Below are 23,002 nucleotides of genomic sequence, written 5' to 3' on the forward strand. Positions count from 1 at the left end.
CTCACTAAACCCTGAACATTCACGGTTTCGATTTGAAAATATCTTTGTAGCCCATCCAACTTCACACGATGCGACGACCTTATGACCAAGACTAACTTCAGCAGCTGTCTCGAGTGGCTTGTTCAGCATCCGCATTCTTTTGGTTCCCTTGTGCATATTTCTGCTGTGGCTGTTGACTCTAGCACCGAAACATATGATGAGCCCCAGAGTTCCAATAATGAGATGGCAAGACTGCAATTGGCGCCTCAAATTCAGCCGAGATCGAGGTTAATCGGACAAAATACTGGAACAACTGTGCTGCCAACACCTAATCCCACACGAACTGCTTCGGACCGCCGCAATGCAACGCCCAGTTCGACTCGGCCACGCAAGGCCAACACCCCTTCTGCTTCCCATCGCCTTCCACCTGCACGGACCCCAGCAACAACCTTTGACGATATTCAGTTCGACGACAGTAACGAGATATTTGACATTGACGAGATCGACCTAACTGCGGGGAACGATTTGACAACTTCGTCGTTTGGTGATTTCGGCACTCCAACCAAATTATGGAGAGAAGAATCAGCCTCCCGCCCAGAGCCGTTGTCCAAGAAGAAGGGGAAGAAGCGGAAGAGTGAGGAATACGAAGCTGACCTCTACTCTCCACATTCGATCCGCAGCAAGAACATGCACACAGTTGGACGAGCCGAGATAGACACCAATCTAATTCATGGCAATCATACGGTACATGAAGAAACCATCGCGGGACGCATGCATCCGCAGGTAGTCTCGCCAGTCGTTAAGGACGATGATCTGCTCGAGTCGGATCTCGAAGCATTGCACGACATCGAGCAATACTCCAAGCCTTCCAGGAAAGTCATGAAAGTCATGAAAAGATCCACCTCACCCGTGGTTCCAGGACCAAGTCGCATGCGCAACTTACGGAAGATTCCCCTCGATTCCGATGAGGAGGTTGACAACAACCTCAGTTCGAGGCTTGCTCCCCATCCAGTCAGATCCCAGCCCCAGATTAAACACCTGCAGGATGCTCGGAATCTTACCCACACCCTAAAAAAGTCGGCGTCGCCAAATAGATCTGATTCTCCCTTCAAGGACTCGCAGCAAGCAAGGAGCAACTTCATGCTGGAGCAACAACCCCTCAGCCAACCGCCAATCCTCAAATGTAGTGGCTCCAGTAGCGGAACGGGTGGCGCGCTTACAGAATGTCAAAAGGACAGTGTTCGCCGCTTCGTCGAGGACGGATTGCTTCAATGCCGAGATTTGCTGGAGAGATTGGATAAATCAAAAAAGGCTACCAATACGAAAGTAGCGGATGAGATGTGTGAGACCGATGTCGTTTCCCAACACTTGACAGACACATTGAAGTCCATCGAATCAAATATCATATCCGTCAAGCAGCTAATCGCGGAGCACGCATCTCTGTCAGAGGCCAGCAGACACCGTGACCGGTTGCATCAAGAGCGTAGGGAACTCGAAGCAGCAGGATATGAGATTGATCCACAGGACCCGGACAACAAATTAACGGCCATTTGCGCAAACATTCGACGCGCAAAGGTGGATATTGAGTCTCGCGAGGTTGCAGTATTCAATCTACTGCAACATGTTGGCGTTTCAACGAACCACAGTTTGACAGAAGGCAGGCGGGAGAAGGAAGTTTTGGTTGCCTCTACACAGAAACCAGCCAGTTATGATCTGAGACTCGATCAAGATCAGCAGAGAGACGAGTACAGCCACCTGAGTACGCAGTCGATTGTTCAAACCCCTCTTCCTAGCCGTGGTGATGCGCTGATGAGTAACAATCGTGGCATCAACTCATCCTTCTCCACGAGACAACATGCACAGGAGCCATTGCCTGTGGTTAGACAACTTCGAGACGGCAATCGAGTCCCAGTGCCTGCAAACAAGGTGATGGAGTCACCAAGCCATGACTACAATCAATATTCATTCTCTGTGGCCGAGTCAAGTCACAAGTATTCGCGAACCATGGGATCACCGCCTCGCGACTTTGGATTTGACGATGATGAATTTGAGTATGGAGACGATGACGAGGAATTGTTGAAAGTTACTGAAGCCTTTGAGCAAGGGCAAGTTGATGTCAGACATTCGAAAAGATATGTCGACCGCCCTCCTCTGAGTGAAGTCAGTGACAACATCCAACGAACAACTCCCAAGAAACGTGTCTTCACGCAGCCACCCTCTTCAGCAGCTTTAATGCAGCATCCCTGGTCAAAAGAGGTTTCGACGGCATTGAAGAAAAAATTCCATCTTCAGGGGTTCCGTACTAATCAATTAGAAGCCATCAATGCCACCCTTAGTGGTGACGACGCATTTGTCCTGATGCCTACTGGTGGTGGTAAATCGTTGTGTTATCAGTTGCCATCCGTCGTGCAAAGTGGACGAACCCGTGGTGTGACAATTGTTGTCTCCCCATTGCTTAGTCTTATGCAAGACCAGGTCGACCATTTGCAGAAGTTGCACATCCAAGCTTTCTTAGTCAATGGTCAGACGACAACGCAGGAGAAAGATCTCGTTTACCAGGCATTACGGAACTCTAACCCCCAAACTTTCATTCAACTACTCTACGTCACACCAGAAATGCTGAACAAGAGCGGGAAAATGATGAACGCCTTGGAAGAACTGTGTAGGCGCGCAATGCTCGCCAGAATTGTGATCGACGAAGCACATTGCGTGAGCCAATGGGGCCATGATTTCCGCCCAGACTATAAAGCACTGGGAGAGATCCGCAAGCGATTTGCGAACGTTCCAATAATGGCGCTGACGGCGACTGCTACTGAAAATGTCAAGGTAGACGTGATGCACACTCTGGGGATGGATCAATCAAAAGTATTTGATCAGAGTTTCAATCGACCAAATTTACGCTACGAAGTGAGAAGCAAAGGACCACAGGGTGAGGTGCTAAGAGATATTGCCAGCATCATCAAGAACCATTTCGATAGACAAGCTGGAATCATCTACTGTCTCGCACGGAAAACTTGCGAAGCTGTTGCCAAGTCATTGAGAGATACATATGATATTGAGGCAGAGCACTACCACGCTGCCATGACTCCGGAAGAAAGAGTGGCAATTCAAAAATCCTGGCAAGCAGGCAGGGTCAAGATTATTGTTGCCACGATTGCTTTTGGGATGGGCATTGACAAACCCGATGTCCGATTCGTCATCCATCACTCGGTTCCCAAGAGTCTGGAAGGCTACTACCAGGAAACAGGACGAGCTGGCCGAGACGGCAAACGATCTGAATGCATCTTGTTTTACGGCTACAAGGATGCCATGATCCTTAGAAATATGATCGACCAGGGTGATGGTGACCAATTGCAAAAAGAAAGGCAAAAACACTTGCTACGAAACGTTGTTCAATTCTGTGAGAACCGCAGCGACTGTCGCCGAGTTCAGGTGCTTGCCTATTTCAACGAACATTTCAGGGAAGAAGACTGCCAGGGTGGATGTGACAACTGTAAATCTCAAAATAGATTTGAGACACATGATTTCTCAGACCATGCGATGAATGCCGTACGGCTTGTGCAGCAAACTCGCGGCCACAATGTGACGCTCCTCCACTGTGTCGATGTCTACCGTGGTGCTATTAACAAGAAAATCGAACAAATGCAACACCATAAACTTCGCCAACACGGTCTCGGGCAGGATCTCGCAAGAGGTGACGTGGAACGTTTGTTCCTCAGATTGGTCTTCGAGGATATCTTGGAACAAGTCAACATCGTTTTTCATGGATTTCCAAATCAGTACATTGTTTTAGGACCGAATGCTCTTGAATTCGAGAGGAATCCTCGACCCATTGAGATCCAAGTTCTCGCATCTCCTGTTGCCAAACCCAGACCCAGGGCCGCCCCGTCCAAGAAAGCTCCATCCAAAAAGGCTGGGGCCCAGAAAGCGCGCAAGAAAGGCGGTGTCACTGGTGTCACGGCGGCATTGGAAGATGATTACCCAGCATCCACAAATGTCTCATCCCCAGTGGCGGCTCGTTCAAAACGTAACAACAATCGTCGTGCTCAGATCCCAGACTCGTCCGAGGTCGAAGAAGACGAAGAAGACGACGAAGACAGTGAAGGTTTTGCTCCTATCAAAGATTACGGAGTTCCACGAGCTCAGAAGAAGTCCAGAATGGGACCCCCGATCACCAAAGATCGCAAAATGGGCCGATTGGATGACGTGCATCGACAAGTCTTGGATGTTTTCGTAACAGACGCCCGAAACGCGATAACAAGGATCATGTTTGAGAAGGGTCTTGGTCAACGGCAAGTAACTGATTCGCTACTCAGGGAGATCGGGACAAAGTTTCCCAAGAATGAAAAAGAATTGGTTCAGATTACGGGCAATATACTAAATCCCGAGACACGAAAGATATACGGCCCTACTTTGCTACGCCTTGTCAATATTGCCAGCGACAACTACGATGCTATCATGGCGGCTCAAGGGGATGAGGGCGACGATGTCGTCTACCACCAGGACCAAAGTGAGGAAGAGGATATGGATCCCAACCATAATATCGTGGTCGAAATCAGTGATGACGAACTAGACGATGAGGAGTTCTCACCAAGTGAGGATGGAGCTGATGAGACTGAAAGTAGTCGCTATTTCAGCGCCAACACTGATATTGGTCGGTTTAAAAACCAGGGTAATTTCCCAATCATCAACCCACTTGATTATCACTAACACCCCTTAGCTCCTCAGATTCCGTCCTTCACGACCACAAACAAGGGAGGCACATCCACATCAAGAGCTTCGAATTCCCAATCACGAGTTAAGTCTGGGAGTAACCGTACTTCCTGGAAATACAAACGTGGTGGCTCGAGGGGATACAGTTCCAAACCAAAACCAAAAGCTGGTGGTCCATCAGGTGTCACCAAACGAAGAAAGCAAACATCCAGCAACAGAAGTAGTATCGGCAGTGGTGGCTTTGAGACTGGGAACACCAGGGGAGCTCGTGGGGCTGCAAAGTTCAGCATGATGCCGACCTGATGACAGGAGTATGCTATTTGATGATTGATGATGCAAAGTATTGATAGAGCGAGCTTGGATGCTGCGTGAGAGACCTGTGATCTTAACTGTGAGTGTATCCCCCAGGCAATGAATTCACTACTGCGGATAAACATGATTCCAAAATTTGTTCCGTTGGCAGGCACGAAAGTACTGCTTGATGGACGCTCCTCCCTTGTCCTGCTGTTGCCCACAAAGTCCTTCCTTCCTCATCACTGTGCTTTCCTTCCTCTCCTGCGCCTGCGATGGCCTTCCAACTTGAACAATCGCCTGCACCATGTTTGAAATCGTTTTACCCAACAGACTGACTCTTCTTTCAAGTCTGCCTCATCCTGCTGAGTTTAGATTGATTGTCAGCTTGATCAATCATCTCGTGGCCCGGCCAGTATCCCTCAATCATGCCACTCACGGAACTCTCCCCCAACAAACGCAAAGCTGACCATTTTGAGAAAAAGCATCGATATGTATCCGATACCGCCTCGACTCACTCTTTAGGTTCCAGTGCAGTCCAGGGTATGCTTAGGAACACCACCGAAACTGGTGACACCGGTCTATTTGCCGTTCGACCACCTCGGATCCCTCGCTCCGGTTCTCGCCTCCAGTCTACCAGACAGCGTTCGGGCTCCTTTGACACATCATTTGCATCTCAGCTTCGCCATCAAAAATCACCACGTACGAAACGCTCCCATCGCCATTATGGCCCACGGCAAGCTGCCTCCCTTTCTGCCTTTTCAGGCTGTGACACCCCATACTCCAACGCTGCTTCTTTCCACCAGGGCATGAGGTCGAGGCGTGCTGCCCCTCGTTACAGATCTCAGGCTCTTGCTGGGTTGACTAGTCCAGGCGGCCGGCTGCATCATCTCCAGACTCATCGGTCTCTGGTGACATTACGCAGCCACAGAGACTTTCACAGCCTCCACTCTGGATCACCCATGGTATATTCTGCTCACGCAAGCAGACCTGGGCATCGAGGCTCTTCTCCCGCACTAAGTGAGGCTCAGTACGGCTATGGGTTAAGATACGGCTATCCTAGAGTTGGCAGTGCTTTGACTGTTGCCTCTTCCCCTGCAACAATGTATCCTGGCCAGTCCGGCCTACGCGGGTACCATCCTGATGTAAACAATTCGATTTCCTCGTTCAGTCGCCTGCCTTCTCCTGCAGTCTCGTCAATGAACGTTGCCTCTATGAATGGATACCCAATGAACAGGACAACAACACCGCTATCCAATTCTCTGCAAAATGCCCGTGGAGTTTGGAATAACAGTGCCACTTCAATGAGAATCTTGCCCCAATCGCCAACTGGCTCCATCGGCCCTCACTACTATGATTACACAGAGTCATTCTTGGAAGAAGACTGTTTCTCCCCTATGGGAGAAGAACCAAATTCAAATCCTCCCTTCAACATGGACGAGGCTATCCTAGGGGATGAACCGGTACCAGAACGCCGTCAAGCACAGTCGCCATTCGGCACACTTCCAGGTTCAACATTCAAACCTTCCGAGCTACCAACCTCACACAATCGATGGGTAAGTGAATTGTCAAAGCATGGTTACGCCGGAATCATACCACGTCGAGTTTCCAGCTTGGCCGCCACCCGAACTCCTGTACCTAGCACCAAAGGCTCCTCCAGGGTGAGTGGTTATGAATTGCTCCATTCCTGGCACTAGCCACACAGTAACTAACGTAGGTTCACAGAGAGGTCAGAGCTTGCGCCATGCTGTCGCTGGACCGTTGGAAGATGACCATGCAAGAGATAACAAAGACAATCACCGGACTTCCTCTGCTTCTCGGAGGACTTGTGGTTCGGCTCATTCCAGCGCATTTTTCGTCAATGCCAGCCGCAGTCCCCGTGACCTCACCACTCTTGCTGCTCGAGTCCACTCCCCTATCCTTGATAGACGCAATTATGCTGCCTCGATATCCGGATTGGTCGACCATAATGACAATCTTGAGTTTGACACAAGTGTAAAGCCAAGTTTCGAAGATCTTCAATCAGAATGGACACTACCCTCTTTCTCTTTTAGACCACTCTCATTTTCATCTTATACTGGCAAGCTTGGCGATCGACCAAAGACTTCAGGCGATATCCCCACTGGAGAACCAAGTGAAATCCTCTCTCCAATGCCAGAACGGCCAATGTCTTCTCAAAGCAGGAAGAGATTCAGCCGAATCTTGGAAATTGAAGATGATTACCATTCAAGCGAAGCAAAAATGACGCACCAGTCACTTCCAGGTCAGACCTTCAGAAAACTTACTGCTGTGGAGGAGCAGGTTGACCAGCAAGCACCTGAGAGATCAGAAGTCTGTAGTGGCGATCCAGATCATCCTGATTCCACACCATATAGTCGGAATATTCATTCTCAAAATGATGCAATTGCACGATCATCTTCTGTGGTTGGATACGCGAGAGCCAAGATCACCATTCATGAAAAGTCGACTGTCGAGTCTCTCCTTGACAGGCATATTGAGTGCCTGGGGCTTGACGAGAGCTACAGTCCCTTCGAAGTTGATGACGGCCCTGGTAGAACAGTTCCCGACCGAGGCACCAGGAGTACCTTTGGGTTGATATCAATTCCACCTTCAGCGACGTCGCAAATACGAATGCGGCCATCTACTTCAAGCTCACAGCAACATACCAGCCTAGCGAGTTCAGAGAGAAGAAGATTGATGCCTCGACGACTTTTTGCGAGCATGGATGCCAGACTGCCACCGGGTGCTATTTTAGGTGATTTTCCAGGTTCAGTATCTCAAATATCTTCAGGAACTTCTCGAAACTACTTGCGTTCGTCTGGATGGCAGACACTACCATCAACAGTTGGGCACACGAGCGAAGAATCCACCAAGAGCTGCTCTTTGACTTCTGGAGACATGGGCGACCTAGACTCGGACCCTCCACCAAGAAGATTCAAAGTCAATCGGCGATCAGGGTTGACAATAAGCCCATCGATGCCAAGTGAGCTATCCAGGGTGACCGAAGTTGACTCTGACACCGGAGACAAGAATGTCTCTCACCGAAGATCCAAAAGTGACATTCTAGCCAGACAAGTGTCTCATCAGCGACGACGCATGCGAATACTGTTGAAGACTCAGCACAAAGTGGCAATGGCTGATCAAGTGATGCAGGTCAGAGAGAGCTTACGCAGATCTGAGGATATTCCAGAGCCCTTGGGACCAGATGAGAGCTGGACCACAGAAGAGTCACAAATTGAGCCACACATCGTGTCTCCTGTTTTGGGTTATGCTGAACTCAGTGCCGAGTCTATCGCTGCAAATCCTGCTACCGATACAACATTGCCCAGCGTCTTACTGTCGAGCTCCTATCCGACGAGATGGGCCAGTGTGATAGCTGCAATGCCACAGCCAGTAAAGAAAGGGATTGAGCTCGTTCGGAAAGCGTCAGCCAGGACTGTTCGGTCACACAAAAGCAATACCAGTATCATCGAACCCATGAACAGCACTCGACAGAACACGCTTATGCCACATCTCGGCTCTGTGCCCCAATTGGCGGCTCCCGAGTTTGGGCCTCCATTGACCTCTTCAGAGCTGAATCTCGCACTTAAATTTCCTGGACTGCCAGCTCCGATGCGGCCTCCTTTGCACAAAGTCCAGAGCTTTCTGTCCGATAACAGTTCATCGTTGTTGCCAGGAAGTGCAGTCAAGAGAAGATTCGACATCCACAGCCTGAGAAGCGGTGTTACAAGATCGTCAGGGGTGCTGCGGCATCGCCAGCCACAGGTTCATTCCCATGGAGAAGGTTTGAAGCCAAGCCAGTCGTGGCAACTCAAGGGTCAGAAATCTTTCGAATACCCGCAATCGTCTGGAGGAGACACCATTGCAATGTCGGATTTTCAGTATCGAAAGAGGAAGGTGTTGGAGAGATTGAAAGACTGGTGGAAACGACAATGTATGAAACGGACACTTGCCATACTCAAGAAGAAGCATGGGAACAGCGTCCGCCATGGTCCATACATGTGATGCGTTGGAGTTGAACCGCTCTGCTTGCTCTTGTAATGTGCTGACACGGAAAGGGAAGGACCACTGAAATTATGTCATACAACATCAGGATACAGTCCACATGGTTACTTGACAGGATTTGTCCCATGTCGTGGAGAGGAATTTTGGCGATCTGATAGACTGAGCATATCGAAGCAGACCGTTTATTTAGTATCCATAGCTATGCAAGCTAGCACAGAAATTGTACGGAGCTCTCAGACACGCGTTCCACACCCTACCAGGAAAACCATAGAATGCTTCTTCTCCAAAGCCCAAGCCATGAAAATGTTCACGAGGTCGTGGACAGTGATGAAAAAGTAAAATAGCGACCAAGCAGGAATCGGACCTGCAAGTGGCTCCATCAGAAACTCGTGTAAGGATATACTCGACGTCGAGGACGGACAAACACAGCATCTGAATGAGACACACCACGACGAATAGGATAGACGATCACACAAAGAGGCCCGGACGGCGGCAGTTGCGGTGCGAGCACCAACGACTCGTGGAGTGTAGAGTCCAGGCAACCGGTTTATCGCGTCGTAGAGTCAAGGCATACACCACGGGTACAAGAGATAGACCTCATGGATAATGATCAAAGCCCCCAGAGTCAACACGAAGATCCATGAACCCCCTTGGATTGCTTGGAACGCCCTCGTCCAGTACCAGTGGTTTGGCATTGCTTTGTTTTGTGTTTTGTATGGTTCCGTTCAACCCAGCCTGGTGGCTAGGTTGTGTGGTTTGGGTTTCAAGTCTTTGGGGTTTCTAGACTTTGGTTTGACCGTGCCCGTAGTTAGGCAGGCGTGAGGTTTATTTGGAGTATTCCATCACTCAGAGTGCTCGACTCGAGGTCTGGGTTGTGAGCATTTGTCCGCTCGGGTCCAAAATTTTGAACTCCCTTGCGGCGAGCTCCCGATAGATCTCCAGCGTCTGATGACGTGCATGGCCGCCGTGGTCAGACCGTCGGAGATCTATCAGGTCCGACGACGGAGAGAAATATTCTGATAGTAACCTCGAGAAGTGGAGTGTGTGGTCTCTCGATGCTCTTGGCTCCCTATGGTCGTCTTCTTCGGACCTGTTCAAGGTACCTAAGACTAGTCTTCCAGGAGCAGCATCGACTTTGGAGGTCTGGGAGCCTCCCACAGTACCAGCTACCCTTCGGTATCCAAACTCTTGTTCTTTCATGGACGATGCAATGATCGATGCATGACTTTGCGATGTAGAAGTGTCTCCTGAAGGACGCATATCTGAGGTAGAAGACACACTTTCTACGTGGTTTCGCACAATTTGTTCCTTTGCAGCTTGCCCATGGGAATGCTTGCCGATGATAATTTACTTTGCAAGTGTCCTCCCAACAGTTGTCATGATTTGGAAGCGATGGACTTCCTCAGGATTTCCGAACTTCGGGGTGAGCGAGAGTATATCAGTCCCGGGGCCATGTCCTCTTCCAAACCCCGTAGGCAGAATTGTGGGATCCGCGTATGCACGGAGCTCCTGTACCAACAGTGACGAAGGTACAGCAATACCCCATCTACAATGTTGAAGTGATCACAAATGCGGTGATCTTTGAGAAGAAGCATTGGCTCCACATTGAGGCAGACGTTGTGGGCAACCCACGAAAGATCCTTCATGAGTGCTGGGTGGACGCCAACACTGATTGCCAGACTGCCACCTCCTTGTCTTGGACACCTGCGTGAGCTTTCATACCAGAAAGCCCCACTCTATAAATGTGTTCAGAGCTTAGCTGTCTTCTCGATTCTTGGTTGACTTTGAAAAGATGCCCTCCCACCCATCCTTCTTCCATGCGTGCCATGAAACTGGCCGGGTGGCCAGTCATGTGTTGCCTGAGTGAGCCCAAGCAGTGCTGGTGAGTCTGAGATGGGAGAGATCAAATCGGTGACATCCAGGCTTCATCAGAATGGGGTTTGATGCAGGTCTGTCCTCGGGGTGACGAGTGGTGGCCATGTCGCGTGTTCCGGAGAGGCCTCTTCGGAAGGGGGAGACGCATCATAATGGACAAGGACGCGTCAGAAAGAACGAATCAATGAAATGTGATGATCGGACGTGATACACAGAGGATAGACAAGTAGGCGGGTTGATAACCTGTAAAGGAGAGAAGACTGGACGACTGTCGTAGGAAGAGAGGGATGTCAAACGTGAAGCCTGCGTGCTGGTACTCATATTGACAGCGGTGTCACGTGTAATCTGGCTCGGCATGGGTTGGGGCGTGGTACCCAATTTCCACCGCGGAGGAATCGGACCCCTCAAAACGCGCTTGATGATCGCCGCAAGATAGCCGTCGCAGCCTCATGTAACTCATTTTATCGATGGCATGCTATCAACCTCCTGTCAGTTGAAGGGCTTGTGATGCTTTGCTATTGAGCAACATCTGTTCCAAACAACTCACGGCAGTGGGACTTAGTATGGCGTGTCCAGGCAAGACCAAAACCTGGCTGCGAGCAGGCACTGCCTCGGGACCTTAAATTTCACTCAAACCCACAACGCCAGATACGATGTGTCTCTGGCTAAGTTGTGCATATATTCCGAAATCAAGTAAATGACAATGAAAGATTGCCATCATTTTCTCCAAACACATCCATTGTTGATAACGAGTACATGCGAACGCGCCGGGCTCTCATATCTCGTGCCAGTATGAAGGGGTACTTCGACTGCATACGCTGGTATCGGAACTGACGGTTATGCAGAAGACAAGGGTGTTGACTCTCAGTCTGAGCACTTGAACTAGCCATTACCATATTGGCATAACTGAAGGCTGCCCATGGACGATCGAGATGCTCCAGAGCAAGGGCAGGGTCTCTCGTCATCTTCCATGGCTCTTCACAAGGCTCTCTGCTTGATCATGGTCGCCATGATGCACGGTAGTTAGCTTTCCAGCTAGGGAACAATCGCGCATGGTGATTCAACAGGTTCTGCATTGGCAGAATAACAAGTCTTCGACCTGCTAACAAGCCACATCGGGCTAGCATGTACAGCAGCAATACGCATGGACGCAGACAGCATGTTCAAAGCGCCTGCACAGAAAAGAAAACAAAGAACTTACGTCACGTCAAGTTGCGACATGTTCTGGAAGCTTTGCCTCTGACAACGGCTGTGGGAGGTTTTCTGACGGCTCGGCGGTTCACGAGATAGAATACCTTGGAGCCCCACGCCTGAACGGTGAAAACTTTGAATAGAACCTCGCAAGACATGAGTTCCAGTAACAGTGGTTCTAGATGACTCTAAGAACCAGTTCGAGATCATTTACGTCACCGTGCCTTTAAACAAACTTTCGAATAGGCACGGATCCCTGTACATTGCTTGCATCTGCCTCTGAACCCTGCATCATCTCTTCCCACGAAAGATGAAGCTGCCAGGTTCGAAGACTCGGCATTTTCATGATTCGGCAATTATTATGCGGTCAGGAACTTGGCTGTGGACTGAGGGTCCAAGAGCCCCTCTTGACCGAAAAAAATAACCAGAGCGGTCAATCAAGCTGGTAAAGCAAAGGATTCACCGCTTCCAGGGATAACAGGCTGATAACCATCAGATAAGGGTCCTTGGAAAAAATCATTGACACGACGTCGGTCGTTCTTTCCCTCCGTGGTGAATTGCCCCGTATCGGTATTTCGCGAAACTTGGCATCTGAAATACAGGGGCAGCAGTACTAGCGCAGACCCTAGTATCTCTCAACCAAACTTAGCGTGCTTGTCGCTTAGCGGTACCTTAGGCTAAGATGACCCTCTGTAATTGGCCAGTTTCAGATCTCCGAATGCCTGAAAGGCGATGACCTGAGACGTAACTCGTAAGTATCGGCACCAGTGTATGTGTATTGTAAGTCCAGAGACCACGTAGATGCACAGGTGTCTATCATCATCACCTGGACTTATGTCATTTCAAACGATGCCCTTCGGATCATTCTACTTAAGCTTGGTACCCATCGTGAACTCTTGTGCTATCGAGGCTTGATGAATTATCGTTTCCTCCTGTCCGAGGCTCCTTTTACGGAGTCAGCTACTGCCCGTCTAAGGACCGCCGGGGTGATTCACCCACAAGTAACTCCCCGTACGGGACACGGTGACAGGTACCCGTGGTTTGCTTACCGCTTAGCGAGGTAGCTCCCACCACGCGGGTAATGCGCTAAGTTTAGTGGCTCCGGAACAGGAGGGTCTAATCCAGATATGGCAAGACGTGGCCATGGCACGGCTCTCTGATTCGATCAAGAAGACTGCTGTTTTCGGAGACCCTCTATGAACCCACTTGGTGCCGATCACAATTATATCGTCACAATTTTTTCTCTCACATGCAAACAGCTTGAGGCAGTGCTCGTAGCGCGGAAGAATGCAGAAAGTATTCCACCTGCTGGCACTGGCAACTAAGGGGGTGTTTAGCTTCCCCGGGCATTTTCGGATCTGGACCCTTATGGAACACCACCGATGAAATGAACTCCTGGTTGGCCAGTCCCTGCACATTAAAACCGTTTCGATCGTGACCCCACTACTCAACAGAAGTTGTTTCGACGTCCCCTTCCACCGCTACCTACATAACACGCACGGCACAAGTGCAAAAATCACTTTTCTCTCTTACAGAGTACTCCACATTCTCTCGAAAAATTCAGGACAAAATGGTTCGAGGTATGATTTTTTGATGGAGTTCGATCTCCGATGTGAATGAGCCTTGACTGACTTGATAACAAAACAGCAATTGAGAGTGGGCAAAACCAGTCGCCAACTCTGGATCAACTGAAGAAAGCCATCCCTCCGGAGTGCTTTGTCTCGTCGCTGACAACTTCGCTGTTGTACCTGGTCCGAGATGTGATTTATGCCACAGTCCTTGTAGCGCTGGCGCTGCAGATCGATAGTATTCCATCCCAGTCCCTGAGAGTCGTAGCATGGACGTTGTACATGTTCGCTCAAGGATGTGTTGGGACCGGAATCTGGATTCTGGGACACGAATGTGGTCATGGTGCTTTCTCCAAATATGAGAAGGTGAACGACTTCCTCGGCTGGCTTACTCACTCTTCACTCCTGGTTCCCTACTTCTCGTGGAAAATCACTCATGCTCGCCACCATCGCTATACCGGACATATCACCAAGGACGCTGTCTTCGTCCCTGAGACAGAGGACGACCTCAAGAATCACAATGTCTCTCGTTTCAATCAACTACTCGACATGGCCGAGGAGACTTCTATCGTTACGATTTTGCGACTACTCCAACATCAATTGATGGGATGGCAGTTGTACCTGATTTTCAACCTCACCGCTGGAAAGCAGAGCTTGCCTAATGGCGAGAAGCTCGAGCCCCGACGCGACATGAGCCATTTCACAATGTCTAGCAAGCTCTTTCTCCCATCGCAGAAGATTTTGGTCGCAATCTCAGATCTTGGACTCCTCTTGACTCTGGGTTCTCTTTGGCTTGCTGCCCAGCACCTTGGTTACCAAAAGGTGGCGCTCCTGTACTTCGGACCATATCTATGGGTTCATCACTGGCTAGGTAAGACATTCCTTGCTCTTCCGCTCTTGGCGCGTGCACTGACCATTACCCCTTCAGTGGCAATCACATATCTTCACCATACGCACCCGGATGTGCCACACTACACCGACGAAGCTTGGACCTACACCAAGGGTGCTCTGGGGACCATCGACAGAAGCGTGGGTTTCATCGGCCGACACTTCTTCCATGAAATCATCGACTACCATGTTGTCCACCATCTATTCCCCAGAATTCCATTCTACCACGCAGAGGAAGCAACCAAGGCCATTCTACCATTACTGGGATCACAGTATGTGGAAGCCAAGGAGGAATGGTTTATGCAGTCGCTGTTCTCTACTTTCAAGTCCTGCCAGTATGTCGCAGAGAAGAAAGGCGCCCAGAGTTCCAAGGGTGATGGCAAACTATTCTGGGTCATCAAGGGCCGCAGTGACTGATAGGTTATTCCGGGTGGCCAACAACCTATCCATTACTTTCCACCAATGGATTTTCCTTTTTGAAATGCATAGCGGGAGGGGTGCACGATAGACAACGCTAGATTAGACACGGATAAATCGTCCTTTATCAGATACCCATAGACCACTCTGACCAGAACAATCCTACGAAATGCTGCTACGTTTAGAGTTACTCTGTTCTCACAATTAACTTGCACTCTATCTGAGTCCGCAGGTGGACCTCCAAAACATAAACACATCAACGATTTGGTATATGGACGCCTTCTCACGACCAATGCTAAGGAATCAGCTGTCTGGCGTCAGTCGTCTATTTTTTCGACGTCCCCTGCCAAAGGCACAGACGAACCCAATCTGAAAACCCTCTGCTCGAGAAAGGCTTTCCACTTACTGCTGAAACGGAAGTAGAGTCCCAACAACAAGGACATCGCGGAAGTAGAGGCAAAGTACATCCAAATGTTGTGGCTGATGGAGACCCCACCAACGTCATCGACGTGGAAAAACATCATGCTGAAGAATGTCGCCAGGAACGTGGCGGGCAGGAAGACGACTGAGACACCCGCCATTTTCCTCATGAGGAGACTGTCCGTTCTCGCGTCCTGCGCCATGGAAATATTCACATCACTGTCATGCTTTGCCAGTAATGCGACGAGCACGCTCCATTGCGTGTCAATGCGCCAGCTCAAGTCGTGTGCCTGGACAGCTTGAGTTCTCTGTTGGCTCTGGTATTGGCCTAGTGCATCGAGTATTTGCTGCTTCAGCGAGTCGTCTTGACAATTCTGGAGAGCCAAAAACCTCGGCAGTGCCTCTTCAAACACCCCAAAGAACTCTCCCGTGCACAGCGAGTGCCGCGCGACGGATCTGATGTAGCCTTGTGCTCCTGCCGTGTCATTCCTCTGGATATAGAGTCTTTCTGTGGGCAGCGGGAGCACATTGCGAAACAGCTGTCCGAAGCCCGTGTTCTGCTCGAGTTGGAGAACAGTGAAGTCGAGAGACCATCGTGATTGCTCTAACTTCTGCAGCCATATTCCTAGGACGGCGAGGAGAATCTGGAACAGGTGGACTGATCCGAGCCCGTCAAATTGGGAGGTCAGGCGTTCGATCTCCCATTGTAGGTGGACACCCATGATAAGAATAAACGTCCGCTTGGCGTGGAAATCATATCGAGCGTACACTAGTTCGAATTGTGATGACTTGAAGCAGATATGGTAGGCGCAAGGGCCACTGTGTCCAGGAGCGACCTGTTCGTGTGCCTCAGAGTTGTCGCTGCATTGTGAGACATGCTGCCACGAACCTCCATTATTTTCGTGAAGAAGCTCAACCACGTTTGGAGGGATCTTGAAACCCGTCAAAAAGTCCTGCCACGTAGTCTCTCTCATTCCAAGCTGGATGGTTGAATAACTGGTGCTGTAAAGTCGCCACTGGGGGATAAACAAAACCCTGGTACAAAGGCACGAAGGAGAGCTCATCTCTTGGATTCTGGACACCCCTCTGCCATTCAATTGAACAGACTTCATGGTCGGGCCACGGTCAGTGAAGTCAATATATGGGAGGTCTCCATCACTGTCTAGGTACTCGGTATCCCGAGTATTCAGATCAACAGCTTCGTTAGGGTCCATCACGCGTGCCACAAAGTACTGACAGTTATATGGCCACTCATGATGTCCCACTTTCTCTGATTCGCCAATACGTGAGGAGAACTCTCCATGTCTTCTCGCAGCCCATGCTCCTTCCCTCCACCCTCGATCTATTGGCGACTGGGCGAACCTTCGACCAGAGCTCGGTCCTCGAGCGTCAGCATTCATGACGATGCGCGGACTTGTACGATGCCCCGGCAGAAGAACGATAGCAGCGACGGATCCTGTCAAACGTCTGTTTCCAACTCCGAGAATTGAGTGGGAAACAATATAGTTTCATATGCGAGGGGAACGGCTCGTTCCAGGGTCCGCTCGGGGCAGTGCATGGCCTCCATCACCATGTAACTTGACACTTTGCCGGCTCTCCCCATCGTAAAAGATATCAGGTCGCCGTCCGAAAACAAAGGAAAGGCTTCAACGGTAAGAAGAATGACGGAATGATATATCCAAGATCCGCCAGCATGCCTCGTTGCCTTGCATAAGCGTTCTTTGCCCGACGCGGACCTGGCGGAATGGCGTTCCCCGTAGATGTGGCCTTCGAGCTAGTCCACCAACTGATTAGTGCTCAGACGGGGAGGCAGAGCATCGAAGCCGCGGATGCGGCAGTTGCATCTCGCTCGTGTTCTTGGACCACGAGACCACGACTTTCAGGATCTTACAGTTGTATGAATAAGAAAGCGATGAATATAGGAGAGGCGAGGGGAAATTCTGCGGAGATCTCGGTAACTGATGACACGACTGTCACATTTTATAAGTCCTTTGCACGCTATCACATCCGATAAGACCATGTTTGGAGACATGCATATTGCAAGGCCGCAACCGCGAGCAACGCCTGCATTGGACTGCGCTGAAGTACACTGACTATTGTCTGATGGGTCATCCACTTCGAACGATTCATTCAATAACGTTATATCTGTATCCCAGATCAGGACAGTCATGGCCTGGCGGAACAACAGTATCCCCACATGAACCACTCTTCCCGAACAGGGGTCCTCCTTTATCCTGCTTCTCCAGAGGAATGTCATGGGATACAAGGCAGCTGTCTCCTAGACACTCAATGGCCAGCGGCAATAGCAGCCCCCGGCATGAGACGATTGGGAGAACGCACAGCACCGATCGTATCCAGCCATTTGACCCCGCTCAAGGCTCTACGTAAGCGTTTTCCGAAAATGTCTGGAAGGAACATTCTTCAGCAGAGATACGGCAGGGGAGCCAGATAACTTACACATGCCCACACTAGTTAGCGAGAGACACAGAGAGACTATTCCATATGTCCTGAACACAGCACCAGGGCCTTTGACAGCAGCCCAAGAATTGATGAAAGTCGAGAAGCCATAGAACAGCAAGTTCTTTGCCAGCATTTGTAGGATGAATATCTCGGTTGCGTCTGCAGGAAACGCGTCGCTGTAGTGTTGTTATAACGCCATTGTTAGCCAAGAACCCGAACCGTTCATAGACAGTCATTTGAACCAATGTACCACGGCAAACATCAATCGAGGGGGTCAAATGAACCTACAGGATGTACAAATTGGCACTGACAGTGGCAATAGTGATACCAGTGCAGACGCATCCAAGACAGAACGAGCCAACGAAGTATCCCTTAGGAGTCGCATGCTCGACCCTCCACATCCAAAGGAACCAGCCGAGGGCATACAGCGCCACACTGATAATCTGGGCTGGGATGCGGAACTCGGGTTCGTACGTACCCCGGTTACGTCTGACCAAGAAATTTGCAATGGCGTCCACGAGATATGCACCGGGGAGGCCTCCTATCACCCCGCCGAGGAGACCACCGACAAAGAAGTAGCCGTTGCCAGCGGGAGTGAGGAGATACGGTGGCCCGGACCAGATTTGTGCAACAATGTAGGCCGTAGAGACGTATAGAGCCTGGGGGCACAACACATGCGTTAGAGCGATGGCTTTGCGTTACACAAGGGGAAATCTTACCACTGCGAGACCGGCAATAAGGAGTGTCTGTTTAAGCGAATTAGCTTCCGCCAACGGTCAAAGACGATCATTTCGAATGCGATCACTGACCCATATAACGGCAGGGTTGAGTAGGACAGCCAGAGGAGTAAGTAGCAACTTGAAAATGTTCTCGTCCGTGTAGGTGCCGCTGAATAGAGCTAGACTGCTTATGTAGCTTTTCCTTGGGATGGGGTGAGATCCTGATACAGCCTTTGAATCAGAGAACTGTGGTTTAGCGTCAGTACTGGCTGTATCCTCTAATTGCTCTGATTGTGCGACTTTAGAGGTGATCGAGTTTTCCTCGAGTGATGTCGGCAACGTGCCTATCCTCTGTCCGCCAGAGATGCGGACGAACTGCGTTTCAGGGAGGAAGAATATAATTGCCAGCGCACCGATGATGGTGAATGGGAGATGTATGATGAACATATACTGCCAGCCGAGATTTGCCGTTATGGGACCGCCGATGATAGACACCAGAGACGCAACACAGGTTAATGTGAGCGTGATCGCTCCTGTGCGGACGGGGCGTTCGTGGACGAAATACATGTCGCCAACAACAGCGATCGAAAGGCTTTCGAACGCCGTGGTGCCAAATCCTTGGAGCAGTCGGCCGGCCATGAGTGTGTTGTAGTCTGTGTTTGCGGACAAGCAGACTGCCGTGCCAATGATGCCCATGATGCCTGCGAACACGAATTGTGGTCTTTTACCATATTTTCGCGCCAGTGCTGATACAACCGGTCTTGAGATAGTTAGGTTAGTGAAGGGGCAATATGTGAGTCTGATGGGGAGATGGGCACTCACCCAATGCAGCCGACTAGTAGAAGTTGGTAGCCGGATAGGACGGCGATTTTGTCGAGGCTGACATGGAAGACGGTCGTCAGGAGGACGGTTGCTGGAGCTAGAATTGGGGCGGGTACTGATGCGAGGATGATAGTGTTCAGAAAGACTACTGCGAGGGTGAGATCTTTCTTCCATCTCGGCCAATTCTGACGGTTTGTGAGTCAAAGGACCAGAAGGGAGGGCAATGCTACCTACTAATGGATCGTTGGGATCATTCGATGGCTGAGGGACTAAAACGACATCTGAGTTCTGTCCGACTGATAAGTGTTTGACACATGAAATATCTCCCAAACATGCCATACCTTTCCATGCGCATGCTTGAAATTGAAAGCTGCACTCCGATTCTCCTTGTCAAGGAGAATGACAGTACCGGGTGCCTCCCCATCTCGTGTCTGTAGGACTCCCAAAGGCATTTTTTCAATATCTTTAGCAAATGGGGGATTACAGGAGTGACATGGACTGCAGGAAGTATTATATCCTATCTCAAGATTCATGTCGGGGAGCTTGCTGAAACGTGTCGAAGTCTAAGCTCTTAGGAGATTTTTCGACCCACCTCGCCTACTCATCGGCACGTTGGTGATGGTCAAGTTCAGGTCCGGGGTCCCCGCAGCAACGTAGATCCGGGGTCAATGGGTCCGACATACAAGGAGTAGCTGATTTCGAGGAATGTGTGGTCAAAGTCAAACTATCGGATGGATGAATCCGATGCCGAGATCATGAACGTTACCTGCATTGCTGGCAATTTCTAGCTCCAATCACGGCTGCAATCATGCGCTTGCTGTCGTATTATGCTTTCCTGTTTGAGTATCCTTTCGGTTTGGTAGCTGCATAACGAAATGCACTCGAAGCACCGGGTGTGACTGAAAAATAATGATTCATTTGTCAAATAGTCGAGTCAAAGAACCTGCAACACGTCAGTGACAACCCAGAACTTACTCTCCACCGTGACGATACCACTCGGTACTCACGTACAGATCATAATTCCCAAAAGATGGCTCATTGTGGCCCATAAGGAGTCCGAAGTCTGAAATGTTCGTGTTGAAGTCCCAAGCTTGTTCCAACAGCCCAGTCTCGTTAAGCTGGCCTTCAACTTCTGGAAGGGCCTTTTGGCACCACCCAAGGCTATCCATTGACTGCAGGATTTGGAGAAGTTCTCTAGTACTATCGCTATGCCGCTCTGAGATGGAGAACGCATCTGCCGTTAGAAATATCTGGATTAGCTCAAGCACGTAGTTAAAGTCTAAAGGCAGTCGACTCGAGAGAGTATTGTCACGCTGCATGACTTTGAGGATGTGGAATGACTTCTCTGCCGCTTCAATGCAGACATGACTCAACTCGTGGAACTTAGCCTTTTTGTCATGATCCGTCAACTCATCCCGTCTCAACACACTACAGAGGAGGAAAGAGCGAGTCGCAAGAATCAAGACGCTCCAATACCGAACGTGAAGGAGACTGATACATCTTCGATACGAAGAAGCAATATGATCCGTGAGCAACAAGTGTGGTGGCAATTCTTCTAGCCAATGCCGTAGTGCGTTCAAGAGGTCGGAGACTTGAGAAAGGACAACGCGGCCTGACGTTGAACTTGGGTACACGACTTCAGTCGTACGCTTTGTCAATCTCGTGAGTGATGATGACGCTTGAAGATAAAATAACGGCACCCTTGGTCCTAGGTTCAGGATCTGGGTCAAGAATAAGCAGGACTCTGTCCTTGGATGAATCATACTTACCTGTTCGGAGGGGAATTCCGGGGAACAGCTGACAAGGGCTTCAGAGAAGCTGCAAGGCTTGCCAGTTTTTAGTGCTATCTCCTGGTCAAAATCATACAATGTCCACCAAATGGCTCGGGCGTGCTCTTTGTCGACGACACCATGAGAAAGGGAATATTTGTCCATATGAAGGCCAAGAGAAAAAGCTACACGGGTCGCCAGACCAGCGTGCAGATAAGCATTGTTAGAAAAACAATGCGCTTGCAATGCCAATGCCTAGCAGTTTTTAGCAATAGTACCTTATATCGCACGATAACACTCACTAGGAGAATAAGGGCCCGGACACTGTCGAGGTCAGCCTCGTCACATATCTCAGGTACCATTTCCTTTGCTATGGCAAGATATTCGGAAGATTTTGTGCCCTCACGACTGTTTTTTGAACTCATGGACCCTATGGCGAAGATACAGCACAATGAGCATAGCCACGAGACACTAATTGATGCTGACATAATGTCAGAGTACGTTTTTTCCAGTCTCGTATGGAAAGATTCTGAGGAATACAGCCAGTACACGCAATGAACATCTTGGAAATAAGATGAAATGTATGACCGGCAAAGCTCCTTGTGAGGAAACCAAGCCTTTTGTGGAAATTTCAAATTTGCTGGAGACGATGGCGTGGCGGGCGGCAAAGTTGCTGTTCTCATTGGGGGAATCAAGTCCTCTTCAAACCTAGCATCTGTATCTGGGTCAAGCCGGCGAACGGCTGCGTTGAAACTGATTCCAGAGTCGGGTCCAACGTATCCTGTAGGTGTCAGCTAGAAGCTTCGGAGGTTGTCTGAGACCTACTATACTCCCCACTTGAGTCTACCATCATGCATCCCAAGTTGGCGTGGAGATTCTGGATTTCTTCAACAACAATTCTCTCCTCGGCTTTGGGGGTGGACGTAGCATTCTGAGGTTCTACAACAAGGGATTGTAGGACATCTTGGTCCGAAATCGCCAACGGTGTTGTGATGTCGACGACATCGAGTTGTGACGCAACATCGCGCAAGACCGATAGATTGATATCTTCAGTAGAGATCTGATGTTGGACAATTTTCTTTAGTAGCGCATATTCTTCCTCAGACACATAGTAGTAAGGCCGCTGCCTTCTCTTCCCCTTGTCCGTTTGGCACTCGGCGTTGATGCTTTTGCAATAATCACATGGTCCGGGATCTAAGACGATAAGTTACTCTTCAGGTCTTCCGTAGCAAGTTATGAGGGTCTACCTGGATTCTTGCACTGCACAGCCAACAGCCATCAGCCGTGCCCAGTTTCTCATTAGAAAATGTCCTTACTTTTGTCTTCCGGCTTCTGCATCTGTCACAGCTAATAGCAGTCCGATCGACCTTTTTGCGCTTTCTATCGTAAAGACCAGCCATTAGAACTCCGTTGCGATATTCGGTAATTTCATATCGCAATGCGCACACCACGTTGCAGTGTTATCAAAATACCGTTGACTCCCTGAGTAACATGAAACAGACCGACAACAACGGTGCTGGTTGAACATGAAAGTCGCCAGCCGAAGGCCGCTGAGGGCTAATAACTAAACCCCGCAATTTGCACATGTTGTGGGGGAGAGCCCTTCGGACTTCGGCAGTTCTAGTCCATTACTCATACGTAGTTCGAGGTCAAGTTTAAGTACCTTAGGTAGCTAGGTACGTCCTACATATGTAATTAGCCTGTGAAACTCCTCCCGAGGCCACACAAGCTATTTGGCCCGCTCCTATGTCCATGGATCTACGCACGACGACAATACCAAGCAGACTATCAGCCAGTGATTGAAGCATATTGCATTGCCTCTTCAATTCGCGTACTTCCCGCACTAAACAACTGATTTGAGAGAACCATGCCCAGGTGGATCTAG

The 23,002-nt window shown here is 49.8% G+C and overlaps 4 protein-coding genes across 4 annotated transcripts; 2 read left to right on the top strand and 2 right to left on the bottom strand.

Annotated features, from left to right (window-relative positions):
• Positions 1 to 5,411: 5,411 nt before the first annotated feature.
• On the top strand, positions 5,412 to 8,988 carry LTR84_004206 (uncharacterized protein; the record flags this gene model as incomplete). Its single annotated transcript, XM_064847784.1, has 2 exons — positions 5,412 to 6,644; positions 6,709 to 8,988. 2 exons carry the CDS (start codon positions 5,412 to 5,414, stop codon positions 8,986 to 8,988), a joined length of 3,513 nt encoding a protein of 1,170 aa, XP_064704896.1.
• A 4,659-nt stretch (positions 8,989 to 13,647) lies between these two features.
• Positions 13,648 to 14,927, top strand: LTR84_004207 (uncharacterized protein; the record flags this gene model as incomplete). Its single annotated transcript, XM_064847785.1, has 2 exons — positions 13,648 to 13,652; positions 13,712 to 14,927. 2 exons carry the CDS (start codon positions 13,648 to 13,650, stop codon positions 14,925 to 14,927), a joined length of 1,221 nt encoding a protein of 406 aa, XP_064704897.1.
• A 317-nt stretch (positions 14,928 to 15,244) lies between these two features.
• LTR84_004208 (uncharacterized protein) lies at positions 15,245 to 16,747 on the bottom strand (the record flags this gene model as incomplete). The annotated part of the gene is made up of 1 exon (XM_064847786.1): positions 15,245 to 16,747. The coding sequence occupies one exon, from the start codon at positions 16,745 to 16,747 to the stop codon at positions 15,245 to 15,247; it is 1,503 nt and encodes a 500-aa protein (XP_064704898.1).
• A 1,836-nt stretch (positions 16,748 to 18,583) lies between these two features.
• Positions 18,584 to 19,800, bottom strand: LTR84_004209 (uncharacterized protein; the record flags this gene model as incomplete). The annotated part of the gene is made up of 4 exons (XM_064847787.1): positions 18,584 to 19,286; positions 19,349 to 19,533; positions 19,583 to 19,636; positions 19,690 to 19,800. 4 exons carry the CDS (start codon positions 19,798 to 19,800, stop codon positions 18,584 to 18,586), a joined length of 1,053 nt encoding a protein of 350 aa, XP_064704899.1.
• Positions 19,801 to 23,002: the final 3,202 nt, after the last annotated feature.

The sequence above is a fragment of the Exophiala bonariae genome (genome assembly GCF_035927105.1).
Source record: "Exophiala bonariae strain CCFEE 5792 chromosome Unknown scaffold_18, whole genome shotgun sequence".
Lineage (NCBI taxonomy): Eukaryota > Fungi > Ascomycota > Eurotiomycetes > Chaetothyriales > Herpotrichiellaceae > Exophiala > Exophiala bonariae.